We start from the raw sequence: 25,839 nt of genomic DNA on the forward strand, positions 1-25,839 counted from the left end.
CCGACAGTGGTTTGACTTTTCCAAGAAAATAAAAATTTCAAAGCCACCGCACCTAGCTTATCAGCAAATTATTTTTAATAAGTTTATCAACGGATTATTCAATAAACTGTGGCTGCCCCAAACAGACCCTAAATCCACCAACTAGGTATTTTTATGATCAAAACTACGGATTCTATAATGTTGTCTTCACTTCTCGAAATAAGATCATCTTAACCACCCAAAAACTTCCGTGACCTTCTATGTTTCATTACTGGCAACTTTCATGCCATGTTTTTTTTTCCATTTTTAGAAATGTAAATATGATTAATCGCAGTCACCACCAAGTCTTTTTGTGATGATCTAGACTTTGCGTTCAAGTTTAGTTGTTCTAGTCTCTAAAGAAGAGATCGCCACAAACATGTTTAGTGGTCATTCTAACCTTTAAGCACCATCTTATCCGCCAAAGCTTATGTTAACCCTACCTACAAGAGTAGGATCATCTCTATCATCCTCAATGGCACTCCTAACTTTAGATAAGAATAATTTACCGTAATTCATGTTTATTATTATCATAATTATTTTAATTGAAAATATTTCATAGTTCTTTCTATATTTTTTATAAGAAAATTTCACATTTGTCTTAATTTTATTTATTTATTTATATGTGTAAGTTATCTACCTTAATTAAAATGGCTTCTTACATAACAATTTTTATAAAGTGATTTTGTTGGTCAAGAGTTCGACTGAATGACGATAAAAAAAAAAGGCTTAAAAATAATTAATTAATTTTCATATTAGTCCTCTTAAAAATTTAATATTACTCCTAACCCATCCTTAACCGAATTACGAGTAGTTCAACTATTGCACAAAAGTTTGTAGAAATGGTCAAATTTGCTTGATTATGTATCTGTTAATTTAGGGTCCGTTCGGAACAACTTATTTGGTGCGGTGACGTTTTAAAACACACCTGACCTGTTTGGGTAAACTGTGTTTTGGCAGCCTATGCGTTTTCAAAATGCTGAAAACAGAGTTTTCACACCGCACATGTTTAGGTGCGGTGGCAGCTTTCTGGTTGCGGTCTGACTTTTTAAAAAAAATAAAAAATTGTAATAGCTACCGCACCTAGCTTATCAGCAAATTATTTTTAATCAATTTATTAGCGGATTATCCAATAAGCTGTAGCTGCCCCAAACAGACCCTTAATTGGTTAAATTGGATGTTTGATCGTTACTTCTCTTCTAAGGGAATTTAAGTTCAAAGGCATATATTTAAATAATAGTTTAAAATTAAAAGCAAAATTATTATAAAAAAATTAGATTAAATTTCATCTTATTAAATTTGTTTTTAAATTCTATTAATTACGATTAAATTCACAAATGTGATTTGGAGCATTTTTCACTATTTTTAATTGCAAGATAGAAGGCATGTTGAGAGTTTCCATGCAAAGACTATGCTACTTTTGGGCATGAAACTTCTTCATGTCCAAAAGTCAACTAATTTCAAGTCACTTGTCCCCTTGACCCCTAAAAGAGGAAGGGGATTAGGGAGAACTAGAAATGCTCAAAGAACTTTTTTTAGCAAGAGTAAGGCACTTAAAATTAATTCACTTCGTGTTCTTGCCCCTCCGCTTTCTGATATGTCTGATGCCCTATATCTCAATATTCCAATCCATGTTTCCTCCAAAGGTGATGAATCTGTAACAGAGACATATAACAATCCTCTTCTGCAACCAAATGACGATGAATGAGAAAAGAAGGATACCCATGTACACTTACCAAAAGTTTCATTCTTAAACTCTTACAACTTGAATACAATGGAGTTAATAAATCAAAATTTTGATATTTGTTTAGTCAAAATAATTTTAGGAACTTCTTTGAGAAAATGATGTCAATGGGCAATTGACTTAGTATTTAAAGTATTTATCTATTCGAGAGCAATCTAACATTAAAAGTGTCTTGGTAACTAAAATTCTATAGGATTCTTAGTAATATCAAATTTTTTTTTTAATAATAGAGTTGGGCAATAAATAAAGCATGATGAACATCATCTTTTAAGTGAAATATTTATCATCTTGAGAACAATTCAATGCCATAAATGATTCACAAATTGATCAAATCTACAAGTCATAATTTTAATGGTTCTATATCAAACTTGCTAAACAATATTAACTTTGGCATTTATTTAACTATCTGATGTCATGTAGGCATTGTTGGCAATAACAAAGTGCCAAGAATGTGAGATGTCAATCAATACAACAGTGACAGTGAACAACGACTTCCATAAGATAAATCATATCTTATATGATATTGTGTAAGAAAATAATTAAACACATTGATCTTAGATGAAGTGGCCAAGAATTTCATATTTGATTGATCTTTTAATAGACCTAATTTGATCTTGACACCTTTAAATTTTATCAATAATAATAATAATATAACTATCATCATCATCATTATCTTTTTATTTTAAATGTTATCAAAACATTAACTTAAGATGTATTAAGGGGCTTGCACTCCTTATATCTCTAGGGTTTACATTGTTGACATCAATGATCAAATCTCTTATAATTATTGGGAGAAGCCATATATACGAATGTTATTATTGCCACATGGAAAAAGTGATATGTGGATATCTTCATATCAAAATGCACGATTCTATGGATTTCAATTCTAAGGTATGCACTAGTCTTTAAAGTATCAATCTTTTATAAAACTCAACTAATTTGAATGATAACATCTCATTTATGAGGGCTAGATATTAGTGTAGCATCACATATGCAACATATTCGGATCCTTCCTATTATTGTACTCATCTAGGCCATTGAATCTCAATTTGAAAGTATATTTTTTTCTTAAATCAAGTTATTTTTGAGAAAAATAGATAAATTAATTACTAACTTTGATAGTTGATCCATTCAACTTGGCTTGAATGGCCTAAGCAAGTAAATGTATGTATAATATATAATATATTTGAAAATACCTAAAAAAATAAGATATCTTAAATAAAATTTAATCAGAATGAATTTCAGAATTATTAAATTTATTTTTAAATAATTATGATGTAATTCATTTATTTTAAAAGAAATTTAATAATTTTAAGATTTATTCTACCAAAAATATATTTAGCCAATTATTGTCTTATCTGAATTTCGAGTTACTGTAATAATTGTCATTATTCACATAAACTTGCTTCTTGTGGACCCCAAAACTCACGTGCTCTCTCACAGCCGATTGATGCCACGTGTAAGAAGTTTTTACTTCTGCAAAATCAATCATTATTAAAATGTTATTACAAATTGGTGCAAAAATTAGGCAAGCAGGTTTTTCTTTTCTTATATATATTGAACAAATATAATCATAAATGTAAGCTAGGTAACAAGAATTACTTTATCGGAATTTAAGCGCACGTGCTGATAGTTATAAAATAGTACGTGCGGGATTCTGTAGGTTTATGCCTTAAAACCTTAAAACAAAGGCCACCAATAATAACATTAACAGTTTGTTTTTTCAACGGGAGAATTCATTTTCTGGTCTTTTATGTGTATTTAATCGTGGCATAGTGATTTAAGGCATAATATCTCATTATGAGATTATGAGTTCGAATCACTCACATTACCATTTAAGCTCATCTTTTCCCATGAAAAAGATTTGAGCACATATTCGTGACATAGTGATTGAGAGCGTAATCTTTCAATATTATTTTGAACTGGATGTTGACTGAACTTCCTGTATAAACAAAAATACTCTCATTAGGTAGTTGTTGATCAATGTTCTAACAATGATCACTTCATTACAAAGATTTCCCTTTGGTGGCAGATCTCGTCTATAAAGACAACTGGTAAATGGTAAAGTCTATACGGGACAACATAGCATATCTCTCCTGATTGCTGCCTCTTCCCGTCAGAGAGTCGAGATCCTTCTCTTCCCGTCGGAGGGTCGAGATCCTCCTCGAAAATGTTTGAGATTATCCCTGCTACGTGGAGCTCGTTGGTTCGGACATGTCTGTTTGAGGGTTTTCATCCGCAGACTTGCTCTACTATTGCGCATGTGCGCTGACTGCAATATACTCTTTAAGCTTCCCGGTGCGGATGAGCTCCTCAATAAGGTTTCAGAGGTGACAACATTCCTTCATGTCGTGGCCATGGTCACGATGGTACTCACAGTACCTCTTCGGATCTCCTAAGGTTGGGCCACCTTTAGTGGTGGGGTCGGTCTGCAATTGTCCTTGTTTTGGATGGTCTGAACTATTTTGACTATTAAAATGCTGAGGGGTGTCTAACCTTACATTTTTTGTTAGACATGTGGTCACTCATAATATTGGGTCGGACGTTGATCGGTGGGTCATTTTCAATCATGATTCTCTCAGTCATTTCTTCGCTGATCCTGTAGTCGAGAGTTATTGTTTTGGTGACCGTTAGAGGACTGATTGTCTATTGTCTTACGTGGTTTCCTCAATTCTTTCCACTTCCTCGAGGGATGGTCGGATGAGTCCAGCATACCCTTCGGAGAGTCCCAAAGATCTTCCTCGGAGAGTATGTGCTCGTTTGACATCTCCAATACTACTGCAATAGTAGCATGTTTAAATAATTTTAGGTCATACAAGAACCGTTCACTTCAGATTCCTTATTTTAAGGCTGTTCCAGCTATATCAGGCTTTAGATCTACAACTACAAGCATATTGTACTGAAGCAAGTGGTGTGGGCTCGTAGGCTCTCGTTTTATCTCTGCTTGAGGTCGAGCAGGGTGTCTGAGAATTTCCTTTGTTTATGCACGGTTGAAAAGTGTGAAACAAAGAGTATCTTCAACCTGTAGTAACTTTAGATGGTTTTATTCGACAGACCGTTGAACCATTAAAGGGTCAACTTCTTTAGGGTGGTTAAGAGACAACACATTATAGGATTGTCTATCTGGAGAAGACCGACAGATGATTCTAACCTCTATGTGGTCAATTGAGTCGGGTTTTTCCTTGTAAGAATCCATGAGAAAGAACCTTAGCTTGGGCGTCAGTACTGCTTCTTTAATATGGAGCATAAAAGACACTTCTACGAGCGATCAGAAAAGCACTCGCATCCTCTATTCTCATCACTTGTTTGCTTGCATAGAAGCATATATGTTGGTGTGTTGGGACTTGCCTTGCCCCTCTGTCAGTTGGTTGTTGACCTAGTTGTCTGGAATAGACGGGTTCCCCGGTGGGGCCTTTGGGTACGGGCCCCAAGAGGTTCTGCTTCCAGACGAGGTGCCTGGTCGTTCCTATGGTGGATTGCTGCCCGGAGGATCTCGAATTGCTTCAGCATAAGGGTCATTTGAGCTTGAAATCCCTAGAGTTGTGCATGGATGTATGGTTATGTAACATCACTATTGGGTTTCATGCGTGCTATCTCTCTATGGGAACTTTCACCTTCATAATCTTTTTCATTTCTCTTATGTGACATATCCACGCTCATTCACTACCTTTTAGGTTGTTTGATCATAAATTGTCCTTTGTGAATACACCCCGAGAGTTTAAGTTTGAGTGAATGAAGGAAGAAAGAAAGAGAGTATAACAAGTTAGAAGTTTCCTGTATAAAGAATTGGCCAAATGTTTTTTTGTTCATATTTTGTCTCTTATATATAGATGTATATTTTGTACAATTAAAGAAATGACAGAGCAATTATGAAAGCCACTTTTAACATAATTGATGCTTTTTATTAATCATATGAATTTCAAACTATATGGGTATTGCAATTTGAATCTTAATATGCCGGTAACTTGGCCAGTTGACTTACTTGTATTCAGCCGACTGAGACGACCAGCTGAGTGGCGGCCATGCCATGGGTCGGCCGATCAATGCGCCTAGTTAAGTGTCGATCTCATCCTCCATGGTAAAAGTGGGTCGACCGATTAATCGTGATCAATGATTCTCGCCTTCGCAACAGTCAGTTGGGACTCTCGTTCGAACCTCTCACCATAGTGTATCAATCGATTCTTGACCATGCGGTTGGCAATAGGGCGACATGATGTCTTGGTTGTCTGGGTTGTTCAAATACTTTGAAATTTGTGCTGACTATTGTGTTGTATACATATTCAATAAGTGAAAATATAAATAAATAATAATAATAAAAATAGTTGCTTTGAAGCTTTCAACTAGGGTGCAAACAAGGCAAGTCGATCTCGAGCCACTCTTGGCGAGATATTCAGCTTCAACTTTATTAATTAATCAAATTTGAGCTCAAGCTTAAGTTTAAAAATTCAAGCCAGCTCACAATTCAATTTGTTTATTATAAAAGAGAGACATAATATTAATATATTTTGATTATATTTTATATTAATACATATATTTTTAGACGAATCGACTCACGTGATAACGAGTCGAGCCGGGCTGGTTGGAACATGACTTTTTAGCTCATCGAGCTTGGTACATGAGGCACTTATCGAGCCAATCGTGCCACGTCTCACAAATTTCCTTAGCTCACTTACATTTCTACACACAACTAATTGATATTAATAATCAACTATGATTTACTAATATTAAGAAAATGGATATATTCAGCGTATAAATTAATAGTCTGTTTGGGGCGGCGGTGCGGTGGAGGTGCGGCACCGATCACAGTTTTGTTTGTTTGAGTAAACTACATTTTGACAGTCTGATAAAAAACTGGCGCTGAAATCTGCGTTTTCTCACCACTCTTGACTAGGCGCAGCGTTAGCTTTCTAGCTGTGGTTTGATTTAAAAAAAATTTAAAAATTGTAATAGCCACCGCAGTCTTTTGAACATATGATTATTAAATTCAGCAACTATACAATTGTTTTTTTTAGTAAGTTACAGCTGCCTCAAACAGACGACAATACTGACTGCACTATGCATCACTTCAATCAAGGTTTTAATGAAAATTTTGAATTAATAATTTAAAACCCTGTATAATTTGAAATGTTGATAGTTACAAAATCATAAAAGCGGTACGAAAATTTTTGTGACTTCTAGAGCCTTTGAAAACTCTCTCTTAAATTGTCAACCTATTTGATCACAATGATCTTCGGTCAAAATTATCACAACATGTATGCTTTTTGCTGCCGTGATTAGAAGGTTCGTTACATAATTATGCAAATTAATTGTGCCAATGATCATATTAATTAAATCATAAAATTACACAATGGGGCACGTGCCACAATCCGAGCGCAAAAAATCTATATTTTACCGTTATATAAGCTGAGCATTTGAGAAGATATATTTGAATTAAAATATCATTTCTAAATTTTTTATAATAATAAAGGAGTCAATAAAAAATGTAAGATTTAAGATTTATAGAAAAATGACTAAATTTTTATGTTCTTATATATTCAACCCCTAAACTTTAGTTTTCATATTTATATCATTCAAAATTTCTATCAGATCAATAAGGCATCTTTTTAAAAAATTTTAAAATGTAAAATATATATTTTCAAGTATAGATAATAAGTTGTATGTGTAAAAGTTGAAGTTTAAGTGTTAGATATATAAATATATTAAAAGCTTATGTAAATGCCCCTAAAAGTTTTGTAACATGAAGATTGTTTTGGTGTTATTTAAAGTTGAGATGCTTGTCTCGTTGTGCGTAGGGCTCTCAAGACGGCTCGTTGTTTGCGAACAACTCGTGTTCGACTCGTTAAGAAGCTTGTGTTTGGCTCGTTCGCTAGGTTAACAGTCGAATACAAACAATAGGAACATATATATCTCTATGATGAGTAGTAATTTTAAAAAGTTTAATTGACTACAAAGCTACAGAGATTTATAATCAATTAAAAATATTTATGAAGAAAATAGAATAAAAATTTTAAATTAGATTCAAATGATATTTTAAATTTTATCTCAATCATAAAATCCTTATTGTCTTATGGCTACATGATTATGGTTGTTAAAAAGACTCTTTGTTCGTGAACAGCTCGTGTTCGACTAGCTAAGCAAACGAGCCGAACACGACCACACTTTTGAGTTCGAAATATAAACGAGCCGAACACGAGCTGAGCTTAGCTTGTGTTCGGCTCGTTTACACACCTAGTTGTGTGCCTGAGTTTTCACCTTTGTAAATCCCACATGAGCATTTTTGTAATTATCTATATTCTTCAAAGATAAAAAGAAAGCGACATTGTTATAGTTTTTGTGCTCGAGTGTAAAAATTGCGAGTTTTTTTTTTTAATATTAACTTTTCTAACAATATAAAGAAGATTTTGAGATTAAAATTTAATTTCTAAACCTCATATATTTAGCAAAACTCAATTTACAACGAATTTGCAGTAGTGGTTTATAGCAAGAGAAAATAAAGGTAATTACACTCGGACCTCCTAAAATTTGCTATTCACAAATCAATCATCTTCTTTTATCCATTTTTAAATTCTCGCTCAAATATTAAAACTCCTACTCAAATTTTTTATTTTTAATAAATTTAAAAAATTTAATTGTGGCCCCCGTGAATATATCGGTTTAGTAGTTCTCAAAAATCACCCACCAGTAATTTATAAATATCAATATTTGGAGTGGTGTATATGCAAATATTAAAAAACATAAGGGTTTGTTGAGAAATTAGGGCGAAGAAAAACAATAACGACACAAATCCAGAGGAATACACAGAGATTTAACGAGAATTCGACAAAGATGTCTACGTCCTCGGGGCCTTCTCACTTATCCAGTAAAATACAGAATACAAAATATGAGTTGTAATAGCTAGGGTTACATACAAACATATTTATAACTCTACAAAGAACATAAAAAGAAATATTGGGTACAATATGTAATTATCAAATTACCTCTGTACCACAACCCCAACCCACAAAAGAAAACTCCCCTGATTTGGACAGAATCTTCCGCTCTGCTCCGCTCCTGATTTAGGACTGTCCATTTATGATATATGAGTCATATCTAAGAGGGTTATTTAGCATAATTATATTATGAAAACTTCTATTTAATGGAAAAAAAAACCACCGTCAAGCTCCAAAGCTATGTATATAAATATAAAAGTGGTTATAATATATGTAAATACATAAGAATTGTGGGCAACGAAAGTAAATTTCCCATTAAATATGCGTAATTTATTTGTCTGTACTACCGTGAACGTCAAATTATTATTATTATTATTATTTTTGAGTTTCCACACGGCACTTATCTTTTAACGAAAATTCAAGTCATTTTCCAAATAAAAAATAAAAATAAAAAAATATTCATATGAAAAACATTCGCTGTTTGCTGTTCTGTGCTTCGCGGCAACGGATTGCATCACTTTTCCAGTTAGTCGATGGGCGAAATATCCGCCTCCAAATGGAGAAAATTTAGGTCGGAATTTGATCTAAAAATATTTTCTAGTAATTGAATTAAACATGAATTGACCGCAGAGTTATTGATCCGAGAAGATGCAAAATTACCGATTATGCCCCTTCCCTGTACGCCACGATAAAAATTTAAATTTATGTATATAGTGGCAGTTTCGTCATTTAATTCAAGGCACACAATCTTTACCTTCCACTTCATCTTTCCTTTCCCACAACCGCTTCGTTCCGGTTTCCATCTCACTGCGAAGCCGAGAAGCAGAGCAAAGAATACGCACAGAGAGAGAGAGAGAGAGAGAGAGAGAGAGAGATGGGGGAGAGGACAGCGCCAGCAGAGATGGTGGAGACGAGAGTGGCGACGAGGTCTTCGATACTGGATGCATTGAAGGGTTTAGGAGGGGCGGCAGCGGGGACGCGGGTGGATAAGGAAGAGCTGAGGAGGAGGATCTTGATCCCAGCGGACCTGGCGGCGTCGATGCGGGAAGCTATCAAGTTTAGGGAGCCGGGTGTTGCGGCAAGGAAGTATGCCGATGCGGCTGCTCAGAGGGGGGTGGTGGAGCCGCCGGAGGCGCCTGTGGTGGTCTTTGTGAACTCGCGAAGTGGGGGGCGACATGGGCCGGAACTCATGGCTAGGCTGCAGGAGCTCATGGGAGAAAACCAGGTTGAATTTCTTTTTCGCTTTCTCTGGTTTGAAAAGGAGTTTGGTTTTCCGATATGGCCTGTGTGGAGGAGTATGCGGATTTTTTGGGATCGCATCCACGATTGGATGTATTTTATTTTATTTTTGGTTTTACATCCTGATTGGGTTTGAAACTTTGATCTGGGTTTTTGTACTATTCAGTTGTTTTAGCGGTTTTCAGTTTTTCCCCTCTTATTTTGAAGAGGAAAAGCAGGGTCTCAGTGATTGTTTATATGTTTCCTGCATATGATCCCTCTTTTGTTTTTAGTTTTGAGGTTGTTTACAGACTGAAGTTTGCGCTGCAGGTTTTTGATCTATCTGAAGTAAAACCCTCGGATTTCGTGCATTACTTGTTGCTGTGCCTGGAGAGGTTGGCGGAATCTGGTGATGTAGTTGCTAAAGTCACTCGAGAGCGGTTGAGGGTTATGGTATGCTGTTTTGATCTATAATAATGGACATCGTGTGAAAAAAATGGTTTAGTAAAGCATCAATAGTATTTTTTTTTGCTAAAACTGTGTGCACTTTGCTTGGCAGGTCGCCGGAGGTGACGGTACAGTAGGTTGGGTATTAGGATGTCTCGGAGAGCTTCATGCTCAAAACAGAGAGCCAGTTCCTCCGACAGCTATTATTCCGCTTGGTACGGGAAACGATCTTTCTAGGAGCTTTGGTTGGGTAAGGCGCTGCTTTACAAGAAGTTCAACGGTTTCCGGCAATGGTGTTGTTATCTAAATTTTTGTTATTTCAATGCAGGGCGGCGCATTTCCATTCGCCTGGAGATCTGCTGTAAAACGTGCGCTTCTTAAGGCAACCAACGGTCCTGTTTGCCGTTTGGATAGGTGACATTTGTCTTCTATTACTTCTTGTCAGTGTAGTCTTCGTATTATGATAATACTATCCAGCTTCTTGTCCAAAATTCCTTTACAAAGCGTTATTTTTTGACATGTTATTTCTTTGCACTTATTTTGGACGATTAGTAGTGTCACTAATAGCTAGTGGCATGGCATAAATCAATATACTCATGTCGTACCATTCAAATTGATTGTAATGAAAATGGGAAGTGTTAATGTGCGTCACAATATTTACATTATGAAGCTTTCTCCTGCAGTGCTGTATAGCATTTGCTATTTGGTACATTTAAGTGCAAAAAACAGGCTAGTTTAGGTTTGTTTTGAAACCATATGCAGTATCTTCTGTTAAAAGTTCATGTTAAATTTTCTTGAGGTTTTTGTATGTTTCTCTTTTGTTTTATATCATATATATGTATGCTTATACTGTTTTGGGAGCAAATTAATTAGAGATGACAGTGGCTTTGTTGTTGGGGGGGGAGGGTGGTGGGGGGGGGGGGGTGTGAAAGAAGTGTGAAACATGCCTGTAAATCCAACATTTTGATTACATGAGTATTTTCTAGTTGTTTTTTTTGCATGAATTGATGGTTGTCATATTTTTTTCTTGCAGTTGGCATGTTACAGTCACAATGCCTGAAGCAGAAAAAATAGAATTGCCTCACTCTCTTAAGCATAGAGAGCAACCCAACTTCAGTCAGGTTGTGAAAGTAGTTTTAGTCTTCATTCTTTTCTTTCAGACAAGGGTTCTTGTTCTAACCCGCGTCAGATTATTGCTGCCCTACAATATTTAGACTCTAGGCTGATCATTTTCGTTTACCTTTCTCATTTTGATTTATTGAAATTTTTCTTTCAGTTTGCAAACTTCTGTAATATCATAGTACTTGTGGTTCCTATTATTTGCACTTATTTAATTTTATTTCTTAGTTCTTCCTTATGTTTTTTCTGATGTGAATATTTTTCACAGGAGTTTGATATTGGTGGTAATTTTCCGGAAAGGGTTTCATGCTTTGAAGGGGTCTTCTATAACTATTTTAGTATTGGTAAGTCTAAACTTGGGATTTCTCTGGTGCATTAATGCATTTTTCTTGAAGTTTTTTATTTTAATAAGTTGTTCTTTGATTCATACTTGCTAGTTTAAGCATGTGTCGCCTGATATTTGTTTGTTTGACGTTATACATGTATTGAAATTCCTTACCGTTTGATGTCAATGCTTTTATCTCCAAATTCATTGTTTTTATTCTTTCAGATTGCATGGTACTTTTCCCTCCCTTTTAGCTTTTCGTACTTCTTCATAATGATTTTTTAAAAGTTGGAAAATTATTGCTTTACTATATCAAGGATTTAATATGAATTTTTTTGGGATCATATGAAAATCATTTTATAACTGTTTTCAGGCCACTTAAATTGGCAATAAATGAAACTGTGGATAGTTAAATAGCAGAGGTGAAATTTCCATGTTTTGCATTACTTCCTGCGATTATCATGAATTATCGTTGTCAGGGGAGGAACATGCATATATACACACATGCATACAAACATGCACATACATACATACATACATCCATACACACACACCGACATACAGACATACATACACACACTGACATTCAAACACACATACAAACACACACACAGACACACACACACACACACACACACACACACACACACACACACACACACATAGATACATATTGGATACTCTTGTTAAACTTTATTTTTTTCTTTGGTTTTGTTTTGGATGCTCTTGTTTTTGCAATTTATTCATTATTTTTCTCAAGATTAGTACCTTATTCTTAAACTGAGGCATTGCTACTGTAATAAATCAAAGAATTAATGAAGGAATGGTGTTAAAATGCTATTTACTCGAGCTTTTTTGCTTAACTTATTCAACATGACATGTTTGTGTCATAATTTTACATTTTTGTATTTTCGAGTTTTTTTGTGTATATTTCAGGAAAATTAATTTTCTAATTTCATGATGAAGGAATGGATGCTCAAGTTGCTTATGGATTCCATCATCTACGTGACAAAAATCCACATCTTGCACGAGGTCCAATTTCAAATAAGGTTTTGTTTAGCCTTCTTCCAAATTTGTTAAACTTGAAGCTCATATGTGTATCTATTCTGTAGATATTCTTGAAGTTGTCTTTTCTTTCTTGTTTCTAGTTGCCTTAGTTGTCTTTAAAGTTATATGTCTTAACTGTAATGTTTTTTCTTTTTCTTTTTTGCAACTTCTAGTACAAATTTCTTGCTACTTCGTGTGGAACTTGGCATTTGTGTCATAGATCTTATACTTGCTTGCACGCTGATTTTTAGGTAGAGAAAAGCCTAGCAGAGATGCCTTGTTTATTTTTGATACGCACATAGATGCATGCTTAGGAAGTCTTTGTGCCAATCCACTATATTTTGTAGTCATCACGCTGTGTTTTAAATGCTCTATGAAGTTTAGGCTGGTTGTTACTGTGGAAAGTAAGGATCTATGCAATGTTCAACTTTTAGTTGGCCTAGTGAGATTAGTTCATACAGCCTTGCTCTCCATATTTTTGGTTGAAGATGTTTAGATTGTGGCCTCTGTATTTTAAGTTAATTTTGCACATTACACGTGCATAGAGGAATCATTGAGTCCCTCATTGCTGGCCATCTGCCTGTTTTCTTGCAAATTAATTGTCTTATGAACTATGGATGGCTCCATCACTGGCAAAGCTTGTTAATTTGATTAAAATACAAATAAATACAAATAAATACTAAAAAAAATTGAATCGATTTTTGTTTTATATCGAGCTCGAATAAAATTAGTGAGCCAACTTGTTACGTTAGCGCCTAACCTAAGGGCAACTTTGTATTTTGTATGTCTAAGGGTAATTCAGGCTTTTATTACTATTTTTGCTTGGTATAAATAAACTTGTTATATCTAGGATTAGATTTATGCATGCGATTGTATTTTGAGTCTTAGGTTTAGGTTTGAGAGAGATTTCATTCCTCTCGAATTATGGGAATTCAGAGAAATCACCTCTCGCGAATTGTAGGTGCTTTTCTTTTGTATTCTTGTTGGGTTGTTTGGATTATTGATGAAAATAATTTAATTTCTGTGAAAAATCGTGTTGATTTTGACGTCTAATTGTATCAAATTGGGATAAGAGCAAAATTTTTAGGAAAAGTGCTCGGGATCGTATTACAATCATGATAAAAGCTTGCGGCGAAGGTAGCATGACATCGCAGTCGATTTTATCGGGCAAGGATTGCTACGCGGTGAAGGATCATGGCTTACCAAGACCTGAAATTCGCATACAATCACGTGCAAGGGACACAAAGTATTGTCATTTACCAAGACGCGAAGGATCGGGTGCGGGTCTTGGGCATTGCAATAGGGAAATGGCGTATAGAGACCCAAAACTCCCATTTTCCTCTTCCTCTCGTGCCGACTTCTCTTCTTCTCACGTCGTCTACCCGATATAGTCGCGATCAGAGCTACTCGATAGACATTTGTCTCCTCACGCGATCCGGGGTCGTGATACAGATGCGCCATAACTATTGGGGAAGGCGACAAAAGTATCACAACTTACTGATTCACATAGAGTCGTGTGCAAGACGGACAAGGGATCACGTCTTTCTCTCCTGCTTGGGATCGTCGTGTGGGGAAGGATCGCGCCTTTCAGTCTTTTCCCCGTAATTGTAACGCACGGCTTCGACGCTAAAGAAAGCGATGAATCATACGAATCAATGCTTGCAAGGTGCTGGCAGCGGGATTGTGACATATCTCGTGCGATATAGTTGCAATTCTTGTAGCTGTTAAGCATCGACGAGATCATGACATAACGTGACTTTCAGTTGATTTATTTGTTTGCCCTAATTGCTGTTATTTTCAGCAGTATCAACTCTGAAATTTCGGAATTTTCAGTTGATTGGTTTTTTTCAACAACATATCAGTGCTTTCGTCATTTGGTTATAAAAAAAAGATTGAGAAGGATGACAACCAAGAAAGTAGATTTAGAGAAGAAGTTAGAGGAATAGATTAGTCAAATCTGATTCAGGATGGAAGAAAAATTGCCACCATATAGGACATGTTTTCTTATATGGAGAACCGATCGGATGACCAATTCGAGAGCATCGAGGAAATGCAAGAAATGCTAAATAGGCCTACCGATAGCATAATTTGCAAACCCTAACCAAATGTTGACTGGAGAATCCGTTGTAAGAACGAAAGAAAAAGATATCTAGTGTGAGGAGCATGAGGAGGAAAACATCCACCATCACGAACACCCTCTCAAGGCTCGATTGAGGGTGAATTAGAGATTTTTGATAGAGGCGGGTGGGTCAAAACATGAATACATTATGCAAGAGGTATGGAGGAGCACGAAGAAGAAAGGATAGAAGCGGAGAGAGGATATGATTACGATCGAAAAAGAGAGTTTTACCCTTGATACATGGGGGAAACAACGGAGGGAGAGAAAGCTGGGGTGGAGATGTTAGAGTTAGGAAGTTGAAGATGCATATTTTCGAGGGGGAAAACACATGAGTGGGTGTATCGGGCGGAACAATACTTTGCGGTGAATGGGCTAGATGGGGAGGAGAAACTTATGACAGCAGGGTTATGTTTGGAAGGGAAAGCTCTAGTCTGGTTTCAGTGGAGGGAGCCTAGATACTCGATCCATTCGTGGGAGAAATTCAATGATTGTTTGGAACATTTTCAAGCAAGTTGGGAAGGAGACCTACATAAGTATTTCTTTGTATTAACTCAAGAGGGGACTGTCATGGAATACAAAGAGAGATTTGAGCTTTTGCGGGATGGCTAAGGAGGATTTCTGAAGCAGGATTGGAGGAAAATTTCATGAAGAGCCTAAAGCCCAACATACAAACACCAGTCTGACTATTGAGACCGAGGAGATTGAGGGAGACGATGGAGCTAGCTCAGATGGGAGAGGACAAAAAATTTATGGAGAAGGCCAGCAGGAGCAACACAAATGTTACCAATCTGCTAAAATCATGGCGACATCAAAAGCTCAAATAGTGGAAGTCCAGAGGGAGTTTGCACAGGACACGACTAATTGACCATGACTCTGAGCAACATTCAAGCGCCTTATAGAGACAAATTCGGGAGAAGCAAGCCAATGGGTTATTTTTTTAGTATGATGAGAAGTTTACCACAGGACACAGTTGCAAGGATCGAAATTACAAGTTCTCATAGTGCATGACGAGGTGGCAGAGAATAAAGAAGTAGAGATATTTGTGGGGGAGGAGGAACGCTCACTTTTTTCCACCTTGATGGCAGGATGTCTTTTGGTGGTGGGAGAGTATTATTATGTTGGCGCCTAGACAAAAAACAAATGTCTTTTGTACACCTAAGGGCAATTTAGACTTATTATTATTATTGTTGGGTATAAATATGCTTATTATGTATAGGGTTAGATTTATGCATGAGATTGGATTGTGAGTCTTAGGTTTAGGGTTTGGGAGAGATTTCCTACTTCTCAAATTATAAGAGTTGGGAGAGACCGCCTACCTCTCGAGTTGTAGGTGCTTATATTTTGTATTCTTGTTGAGTTGTTTGGATTATTAAAGAAAATATGTGTGTTTGGACTAATTTTTGTAGAAAAACATGTTGATTTTGACGTCAGACCATATCACAATTGTGGGACTATGTTTTGTTCTAATTAAACTTGAATTGAGTTAAGCCACTGTTGAATTGGGCTAAATTTGGGGTTGGATCAAAATCTTTATTACTATTTTACATGAAGGTGTGTGTGTATAATTCTTGTAAGCATTTAAACTTGTTTTAATGTGTTTATGCATCTATATATGTAAGGATGCATGCTTATATATTGAACTAAAATGGACATCAATCGAAATTCAGAGGGGTTTTAAATTGTGATTAACATTAAATATCAAACCTAGCCTCTAAGCAATGCTGGATTGTGCAAGCTAAGCTTGTCTAGATTTGAGATTGTTCTGAAATTTGAACTGATCTTGACCCTGGTTTACTGAGTATCAGCACGTTTAAAGATCAAGGGCCCTGTATATCCTATCTTCATGTCTTAGATATATTGATTTTGTCTTGTAATATATCCTCTTGTATGAAAGGTTCTAGATTCCAGGACTACGTGATAGGGGGTGAATTTTATGCATTTATATAATTATTGAATTCAGTGGAATTTTTTTTGCATATATCTTTTAAGGAAAGTGCTGCATTAAATTTTGGGCGTCTGCACTCTTCTACTTTTTTTTTTCATGCTTATGATTTACGTTGCTTAAATTTCTAGCAGTAATTTTTAAGGAGTTTTATTTATTTATTTATTGATTTTAATGAATGTGATTGGATTTTGTAAACAGTTAAAAAATTTTTGTTGCTTATTTTTTTTTTCAATTACATTATCTGTTTTCACTCATTTTCTCTACTTATTTGCTTATTATAAGACAAGGCAAACAATTTTTGCTTCAGGCTTCTGCTCATATGACATGGACACATTGATATTTTTTGGATTTTTAGTGTTGAAAATTTTTATCATTTGCAAGGCCTTCTCAATGGTTATGCATGATTGTATTTGCCATGTAGTTTTATTGAATTTTTACCTTCTTCATTTTATACATGGTGGTACGCAAGCTTATCACTATCATCAGCAACATTGGCCTTATCCCAACTATTTGTGTTGGCTTTATGCATTTTTATTTTTCATTCTTTTTTTTTATTTTTTATTTTTTTAAGTTTTAATCTATTCTTAACAAATTATTTTGATCTCTTTTCATCCATCTTACTTGAGGTTTATCCTTTTTTCCTTCCCTAGTCTCCTAGTGCTAATATTGTCCATCCATATGATAGGGTGCATTTTTTAAAATTTTGTTACTTATGTCCAAAATCATCTAAGCATATTTGTTACACCGACACAGAGCCCAACAAATAATTTGAAGGCTTATTTCAGGTGCGAGGTTAAAAAGACAATCTCGTCATTTATTAATTATTATTGTGTGGTATAAATAGAGTTTAATATATTTAGTGTTAAGTTATGTTATGAAGAGATTGTTGTCTTCAATCTTAGGATTAGGGTTTAGGAGAGGTAGCCTATCTCTCGAATTGTAGGTGTTAGGGTTGGGGTTTGAAAAAGAATGGATACATTTCGACTTGTACATGTTTATATTTATGTATCTAAGTTGTGTTGTTTTGTGTTCTTGAAACAAAATATTTTATTTGCCCTAATTTCTATAGAGATTTGTCATGTTTTTGTACCAAATTGTAATCAAAGCAATCGATTTCTCGAAAATCATCGACGGTATCACGACATGCAGATGTTAGGAAAGGCTGGGATCGCGACATACAGAGCCTTTGACTTTCTGAAAAGCAACGTCAGATTGTGACATCAAGGTAGTCAGGATCGTGGTTGTTAGGATGGTGATAGTAAGGATCTCGATTGAGTAGTAGAAGATCAAGGTTTCATTATTTCTTAGCCAATTGGATCGGGGCTTATTAATTCTTGGCAGCCGATGGGATAGCGGTGTATAGGATTTTTGTCCTAACAGTAACCTCGCGATATAGTCGCGATTAGATATAGGTTTTTAGCCGACTGGATCTCAGTTTACAGGTGCCTTCGTCGTTGTCACAAACGCTGACTTAACCTTGCGATACAGTCATGAGCTAGCGAATAAGCTAACGATAAACGATCGCGGTGTTTATGAGTTTCGTGTCGAACCCATGTATAAGAATTTTGCTCCTAAACCTCTCGATACAGTTGCGATTAGAGTTAGTTAGGAAACCAACAGAGGATTGTGAGGTACAATGTTCTGCATTTGTGATTGAAAACTTTCTTGGGAGCATCGGCGACTAAAGACATAGATGTCTGGAGAAGAAATTTGAGAAAAGAGGCGTCACATCAAATTAGAAATGGACGAGTGTTTTTCATCTTTGGCAAGCCGGTTGTCATCCATGGAGGGAAGATTCACGACTCTTAAAAATTGATGAAGATGATTGCTGAGTTTCACCCAAGATCGCCTCAGTCCACCACAGGATTGAGTGGCTCGTTTAAAGCCGGTGTGAGCGAAAGCAACATGAAGAAATTATGCGGCATTAGGGCAACATCATTGTTCTAGGCGGTTTGAAAGCCGTGGGATTGAGCAAAGAAATTCGAAGCTGACTCGAGCATGCAATAATCTTGAGATCGGGGTTTTCACTCATCAGTGTATGCACATATCACTACTCTCAGGTACAAAAGGACGAGATCCGAGAGATGTTGGAGGCTTGGATCATATAACCTAGTGTGAGCTTCTTTAGGCTGGGATCATACGACAATTTGATGAAATTGTGGCATCCGAGCAGCGTCGCTGCTATAGGCATAACGAGAGCTATGGGATCAAGCAAAGGAATGGGGAACAAACTTGAGCATGCAATAATCTTTAGATCGTTGGTTTCTCCAATCCATGTACCACCATATCACTACTCACATGTATAGAAGGACAAGATCGAGAGATGGGTTCAAGAGAAGTTGGAGGTCGAGATCATATAGCTAAGTGTGAGTTCTTTCTCTAGGACAACCTCGCCATTGAAGAAGGATGGGAGTTGGCGCTTCCGTGTGGATTATCAGACAATAAATGAGGAAGCCGAACCTGACAAATTTTCTATCCCGGTGATCAATTAGTTATTGAAGAGTTTTTTGGGACTGCAGTATACTCTAAGATTGACTTGAAGTCAGTATCAATATATTCAGATGCCACAGAAGGACATGCACAATACATCCTTTCAATTTCATGTTGATCACTATGAAATTTTTATTAAATGGAAAGGATTACGAGATGAGGACGCCTTGTGGGATCCATACTTACACAACAATAGGGAAAAAAAAACTGTAGTGAGGACCAACTGAAAAGAGCAAATAGAGAACAAAAAACAATTGGAAACAAAACACGTCAAGATTTCTGAGACGAAGATGAGGTACAATGGCCAAAGCATCACGTTAGAGGCACCTCAAGATACAACAACTAAGGTTACGAGATGAGCACCAAACCACTCTCCAAGGAAAGAAAAGAAACTCTTCAAAAGCTGCCTCCCAAAACAACCTATAGGTCTTCTATATAAGCTAAGAACCTCCCTTATTACAAGTTTGCCATCCAAATAAATAAAATTATAGAAAAACATTTGAAACAAAATAAAAAAGACTGAAATAAAACAATCACAATAACATTAGAATAATCTCCAAGCTCTGATGTCAATCTCTTGAGGTTTGCAGGGATTCTTCATTAGTTGTATTTCATAATCAGATGTATAATGTGGAGTCAAGTCGACGATGTTGAATGTAGTAAAAATAGTATAATCGTCTGGGAGATCAATTTGGTAAGCGATGTCATTAATACACTTCACAATCCAGAAAGGTACGTCAACTTTGGCTTTGTGCTTCCCAAGTGTTTTTTGGAGGAAAATGTTGTTTCCTTAATTGAATCCATACTTTGTTTCCTTTGAACGTTAGTGCCTTTTTTACTTCTGTTTGTTTGTCGCTGATACACTTCATTTTGTCTAAGGATATTCTCTCGAACCAACTTATGGAGCTCTTGGATTTCATTTTAGCCAAGCCTTAATATTCGGGATCATGCCCTTGATTGGAATATCCAACGTAAGATCAAGCGGAGAGAGAGGATTTTTCCCATAAACCACCTTAAAATGGTTGTATTTGGATGTTTGGCTACGGGACCGGTTATAAGTAAACTACAATTGTGATAGAAGATCCCATTGTGCAAGATTCTTACCCACATAGCAACGAAGTAGATTTCCAAGATTTTTATTCACAGTTTTTGTTTGCTCATCAGTTTGTGGATGGGAAGTTGAACTATATTGAAGTTTGGTTCCCAATTTACTCCATAATGTCTTCTAAAATTGGTTTAAAAATATAACATGCCGATCTAAAATAATAGTACGTGGATTGTCTTGTAAACAAACTACATCCTTGAAGTACAAATTGCAATGTGAGAGACTCTAATGAGGATTTGGATGCCAACAAAGTGGGCCACTTGAAGAATCTATCCACCACCATCATCACAGAATCCTAGTGTCATTGAGTGTGTGGTAAACCAACCACAAATTCTAAAATGTATAAACCTGACTTTGATTTCTTGTCTTGGCTAAATGACAAATATGACACCTCTCTGCAAATGGCGGTCCACATCTTGACGCATAGAGGGCCAATACTATGTCTTGCAAAAGAGCTAGTCTTCTTTTCCAAAATAACTGGTTGGGCCCCCATCATGACCTTCCACTAATATGACTTCTCTAATGTAATGCTTAGGCATTGCTGTCGTTTGGACAGTGTGATCCATCCATAAAGCAGATGTAGATTCAAGGTTTAGAACACGCGGTAAGATAGATTGGGAGATTATTGAATAAATGGCTGGTGCAAGATTCTGATCAATGAGCTTCCATATGTGATGGGAATTGTTTGGAGAACTTTCACTTGAATCAGGTAAAGCTGGCAATGGACAAGATGTACCCTCAAGAAATGTTTCAAAACCATTGGCCTTGAACAGTTTGCATACCTGAGATCTCCAGATAGGGTAGCTTTCAATTATAAGCTATATGGCGGCCAGATTTCTGATGTTGGTATGAGAAATTTGAGAGAGAGGGATTGATGGAGATGGAGTTAGGAATGATAAGTTTTCATTTGTGGAGTTAGCTGAATCCATAATGAGAGAGAAATGAACAATTAATGAAGAAATTGGAACGAAGAAGAGAAATTAGAAAAAGAAATGGAAGAGAGATAACCTGTTACATTTTCTATCTCTGATGCCATGAAAACATCTTCAGAAATAAATTGCAGAGAGAAGAGAATAGAGAAGATAGAATGTAAAGACAGAAATCTCACATATGAATTTATGAAACCAATACATTGTTAGGTACAATAGAACACTATTTATGGAGTAGCTATGGAGTAAAGAAGTTCTTGAATACATTGACCAGGGAATCTTAAGTACAGCTCTAACTGAGACATTCCCAACAGGTGGTTGTTATGAGATGTGTTATTGAACTTGAAGGCTAGAATTTTAGTTGTTATCAGGTATACATTTCTAAAACTTTGGTTGCGGTGAGACAAGTTACAAATGCCCTCATGAGGGATGGATTTTGAAAATCTTCTTAAACCTAAAACCCGGAAGCCAGGAAAGGCATGATTGTGGAGATTCTCTAGTGATCTCCTTTTGATGAAATTTCTATTATACTATTAATCTAGAATCCGTCCAGAAATGTCATGGCAGTTATTACAAAATTTTACTTGTTCAGGTGGTGTACCCGTTCAGCTTTAAGCTAGTATTGTAGTGTCATTTAGCGCAAGTGTACTTTACTACTTGCATCCTAGCTTTACTTTTTTCCTCATTTATACATAAGAAAGTGAAAATAGTTACTTTCATATTATTTAATTGATTTCATGTTCTTCGTTCCAGCTAATCTACGGTGGATATAGCTGCTCTCAAGGATGGTTCTTTACACCCTGCACAACTGATCCTAGCCTAAGGTTAGCGGTTTGATGCATTAAAATGGCAGCACTTGTGCCAGTAATTTTGTTATCCTTCGATTCATTTTATTGCAATTTGTGCTGTTTATATGCCGCATCAATTGAACATTAATTACATTTGGAGTATTTATATGGTTTGCTTGAAAGTTGGAACATATTGCCGGGGTTTGGTTCATTATTGTCTGGGTGTTGTTTGTCAAAGTGGATTAATGAAATAGAATATAGGCAAAAGTTCCACATTTGTTTCTGACGCTAAATTTTTTTCTATTCACTATGTTTAGTTTACTTACTTGAACACATTATGGTGTAGATTGAAAATAAAATGAATGATTTATCATGTTTTTAATGGGTTTTTTTCAGACCTATGCCAAAAATGAGAATGGGATAAAGTTTAATTCTCATCCAAAATAATTTCTTTCCTCAAATTAAATTAAGGCTATGTTTCTGGCATTCAGCTCATATTTATGAGAACCCAAAACAGAAAACCAAACATTTGATTCTTCAAATATTAACTGAAGATCTGATACATTTGGTCTATTATAGGAACTATATTTTTTTATGTCCTTTAGTTTTCTGCTGGCCTGTCTTTATGCGTGCCTAATATGTGTAGCTGTTTAAATTTACTGATTGATGACAATTTTGGACCTATTTATTCAGGGGACTGAGGAATATACTACGCATTTTTGTAAAAAAGGTAAATTGTTCAGAATGGGAGCCAATTGAAGTTCCCAGAAGGTAAGATTTCTACTTCATTTAAAATCTGAATTTGGATGGATAACGTTGCTTGCTTTATGTTATTGTTATACAATTTCTTTAGCAATCTATTTCTTTTTTTTTTAATTTTTTTTTATTCCAGTAAAAAATGATTAGCTCTAGAGACAAATGTCTTTGGTTTGCCAATTATTCCAAACTGGTGTATTTCTTTTGAGTTTATGTATTGTCATAATTGGTTTTTGGTTGCAGTGTTAGGTCGATAGTTTGTTTAAATCTTCACAACTACGGAAGTGGACGGAATCCTTGGGGCCATCCCAATCCTGAATATCTTGAGAAGGTACAGCAAATCTACATATACCGTTGCATTTGGTCTGTAAAAGGATTATTATTTTGTTTTTTGATATCAATACTACTGCCTGTGATATGCCTTGCAATTATATTTGCATTTAATAATAAATTTCATCAGAAGTTTATTTCAACATTACTCAAGAGGCCATGCCAAATATACAGAAGTGATTAATGTGAAATTGATTGCCTTGTATTTGACAACATGTTCGGATGGTAGAAGGCACGCCATGTTTGTGAATCCCTTGAGCATATGCATGTTTCATATCTTTTCCTCCCGTGTAGCCGTTCTAGCAATTCATAGAAGTTTTAAAAAAGACCCGCATTGTTCTATTAGCTGTTAATATCAGTTGACAAAGTGGATTTGTTATTCTTTGCTTATATTATCATTCTGCTTCACAGAGAGGTTTTGTTGAGGCCCATTTGGATGATGGCTTGCTTGAAATCTTTGGCCTCAAGGAAGGTTGGCATGCTTCAGTCGTGATGGTTGAGCTTATAACTGCAAAGCACATAGCTCAGGTACTTAAAATTTTACTTTAACATACTTCCAAAGTCTCTAATATAAGCTGAACGTTCATGAAATTCAGCTCTGTTTGGCTATGAGTATTTCACACTCCTCATCTCCCATTTTCCACTTTTAAGTAGTACTTTTTTTTTATTTTCGTTTTATGTTGACAGTTATTACTTCAATGTTAAGTTTTTAATTGTGACGAATTCTTATTACCCGTGCTCTATTGTCATAGTCGATATAATACTTAATATCCATCATTCATTTTGTTGGTTGTGATGTATCTTTTTGTAAATTGCCTAAAAGAATGAACTTGTCATAATCCACACCGGACATAATATTTTCTGGTTCATATGAGATATGGAAGCTGATACAGTTTGCTCTATTGGTTAACTTTCAGGCTGCTGCAATCAGGCTGGAAGTCAGAGGCGGTGAATGGAGAAGAGCGTACATGCAGATGGACGGAGAGCCATGGAAGCAGCCTCTCGATGGTGAATACTCAACGATAGTTGACATAAAGAGAGTGCCTTATCAGTCACTCATGATTTCAGGGTAATTGTAACTGTTATTCGCTAGTTCATAATCTATGTGAGAAGGCTTCTATATTCTTCTCAATGAAAAAAAAAAAAAATTAAAAAGATGTGTTGTAGAGCATAGAGTATATTATGATCCTTTTTTGTTTACCATGTATTTTTATGGATCAATGTGCCTTGTATGATAATTTGCTTCATCAGTAGATGTAGTGGAATTCATTCACTAAGGGGTTACTAGGCGTTCTTTTTTTGGATTTGTTTTTTTTTTATTTTGAATAAAATATTTTTTATATATTTATTTTTTTAAATATGAAATATTTGAAAAACTATATATTTTTGATTTGCTGTGAGGAAAAGGCTTCCCGTCGAAGCTTTAGGGCCCGTTTGTGGCAGCTTATAAGAGTGGGGGTGTTTTTGAAAACATTGCGGTACCGTTTGGATCGTGCGTTTTGTCCGTTTATCCGAAAATGTGGTTCTATTTGTACACTAAACACAGACCACGGGTCGAACCCTGCAGCCGACCCGTGGGCCACGTTTTAGGATAAATTGTTTATTCTGAAACACATAAATTGCCCCAAACGCACCCTAAGATGGCTGGCCTCATTCAATGCCATCCTTTTTATATTTTCAATTCTCTCTACCCCACCATTAAAAAAAAATTAATAAAAGAGCTCTGTATAATTTTCCAGCGCATAAAAGATGGGATTCCAGCTGAGAATAGTTGGGGCAAAAAAAAAAAAAAAAAAAAAAAGAGGCAGGGCTTGACCTGGTTAATGTAATTAATTATAAAATTAAGGAAGATGAGGCATTAAAAAAATAATAAAAAACAACGAAATTTTATGTGTATTATTTTGCAGCACCTAAAAGGTAGGAATTCCAGCTAAGAATTGGTATGAGGGAAAAAAAAATATTAGGCTTTGTCCTAGTTTAAGTAATTCATTATAGAATTAAGAGGATATATGTTCGCTTTTCTTATAAATCAAAGAAGATGAGCTATAAAAATTGGCGATCATTGATTTGTAAAAGTAGTTTGGTTATAAAAGTAAAAATTGAGTTGCAAGAATCGCAATTGATGGTTACAATAATAAAAGCTGGCTATAAAGTTATAGTTGGCTATATAAGTAGTTGGTTTTTACTGTTGTTGTTGGCTGTACAAATTGTAGTTGGTTGTAGAAGTTGTAGTTAGTGGCTACTGGTAGAATTCATTATCCCGTCATTTTTCATTATCAGAAGTAGAATGAACGCGAACAAAATAGAGAAATGTAAATGCAAAATTAATATGTTGCATTTAAATATACGCGTAGTACAACTATTTCTATTTATAGGAAACATATAGACTACAATAGACTGGATATATTTGACGTACAAGTACAATGTTGAAGTTGTTTTTGTTACTCATATATAAAGGTAATCGATCTCAATATGTTTGATTTTTGTGTAGGGTACAAAAGCGAAACAATTTTTGTTGCCAAAGCTATCG

At 35.6% G+C, this 25,839-nt stretch overlaps 1 protein-coding gene across 1 annotated transcript; it reads left to right on the forward strand.

Annotated features, from left to right (window-relative positions):
- Positions 1-9,457: 9,457 nt before the first annotated feature.
- Positions 9,458-24,544, forward strand: LOC110023351 (diacylglycerol kinase 3-like). Its single transcript, XM_020722720.1, has 12 exons — positions 9,458-9,916; positions 10,240-10,362; positions 10,469-10,606; positions 10,685-10,770; positions 11,390-11,477; positions 11,744-11,819; positions 12,767-12,849; positions 22,189-22,259; positions 22,917-22,994; positions 23,223-23,310; positions 23,721-23,837; positions 24,227-24,544. The coding sequence occupies exons 1-12, from the start codon at positions 9,566-9,568 to the stop codon at positions 24,380-24,382; spliced, it is 1,455 nt and encodes a 484-aa protein (XP_020578379.1). The 5' UTR covers positions 9,458-9,565; the 3' UTR covers positions 24,383-24,544.
- The last annotated feature ends 1,295 nt before the right edge of the window (positions 24,545-25,839 follow it).

The sequence above is a fragment of the Phalaenopsis equestris genome, unplaced genomic scaffold, assembly GCF_001263595.1.
Source record: "Phalaenopsis equestris unplaced genomic scaffold, ASM126359v1 Scaffold000224, whole genome shotgun sequence".
NCBI lineage: Eukaryota > Viridiplantae > Streptophyta > Magnoliopsida > Asparagales > Orchidaceae > Phalaenopsis > Phalaenopsis equestris.

What these genes read in the sequence shown, in the direction of transcription:
- LOC110023351 (XM_020722720.1), top strand. Translation starts at nt 9,566, where the DNA reads ATGGGGGAGAGGACAGCGCCAGCAGAGATGGTGGAGACGAGAGTGGCG. An exon ending in AGCAACCCAACTTCAGTCAG is followed by an intron (nt 11,478 to 11,743) that starts GTTGTGAAAGTA and finishes TATTTTTCACAG; the next exon opens with GAGTTTGATATTGGTGGTAA. An exon ending in CTATAACTATTTTAGTATTG is followed by an intron (nt 11,820 to 12,766) that starts GTAAGTCTAAAC and finishes TTCATGATGAAG; the next exon opens with GAATGGATGCTCAAGTTGCT.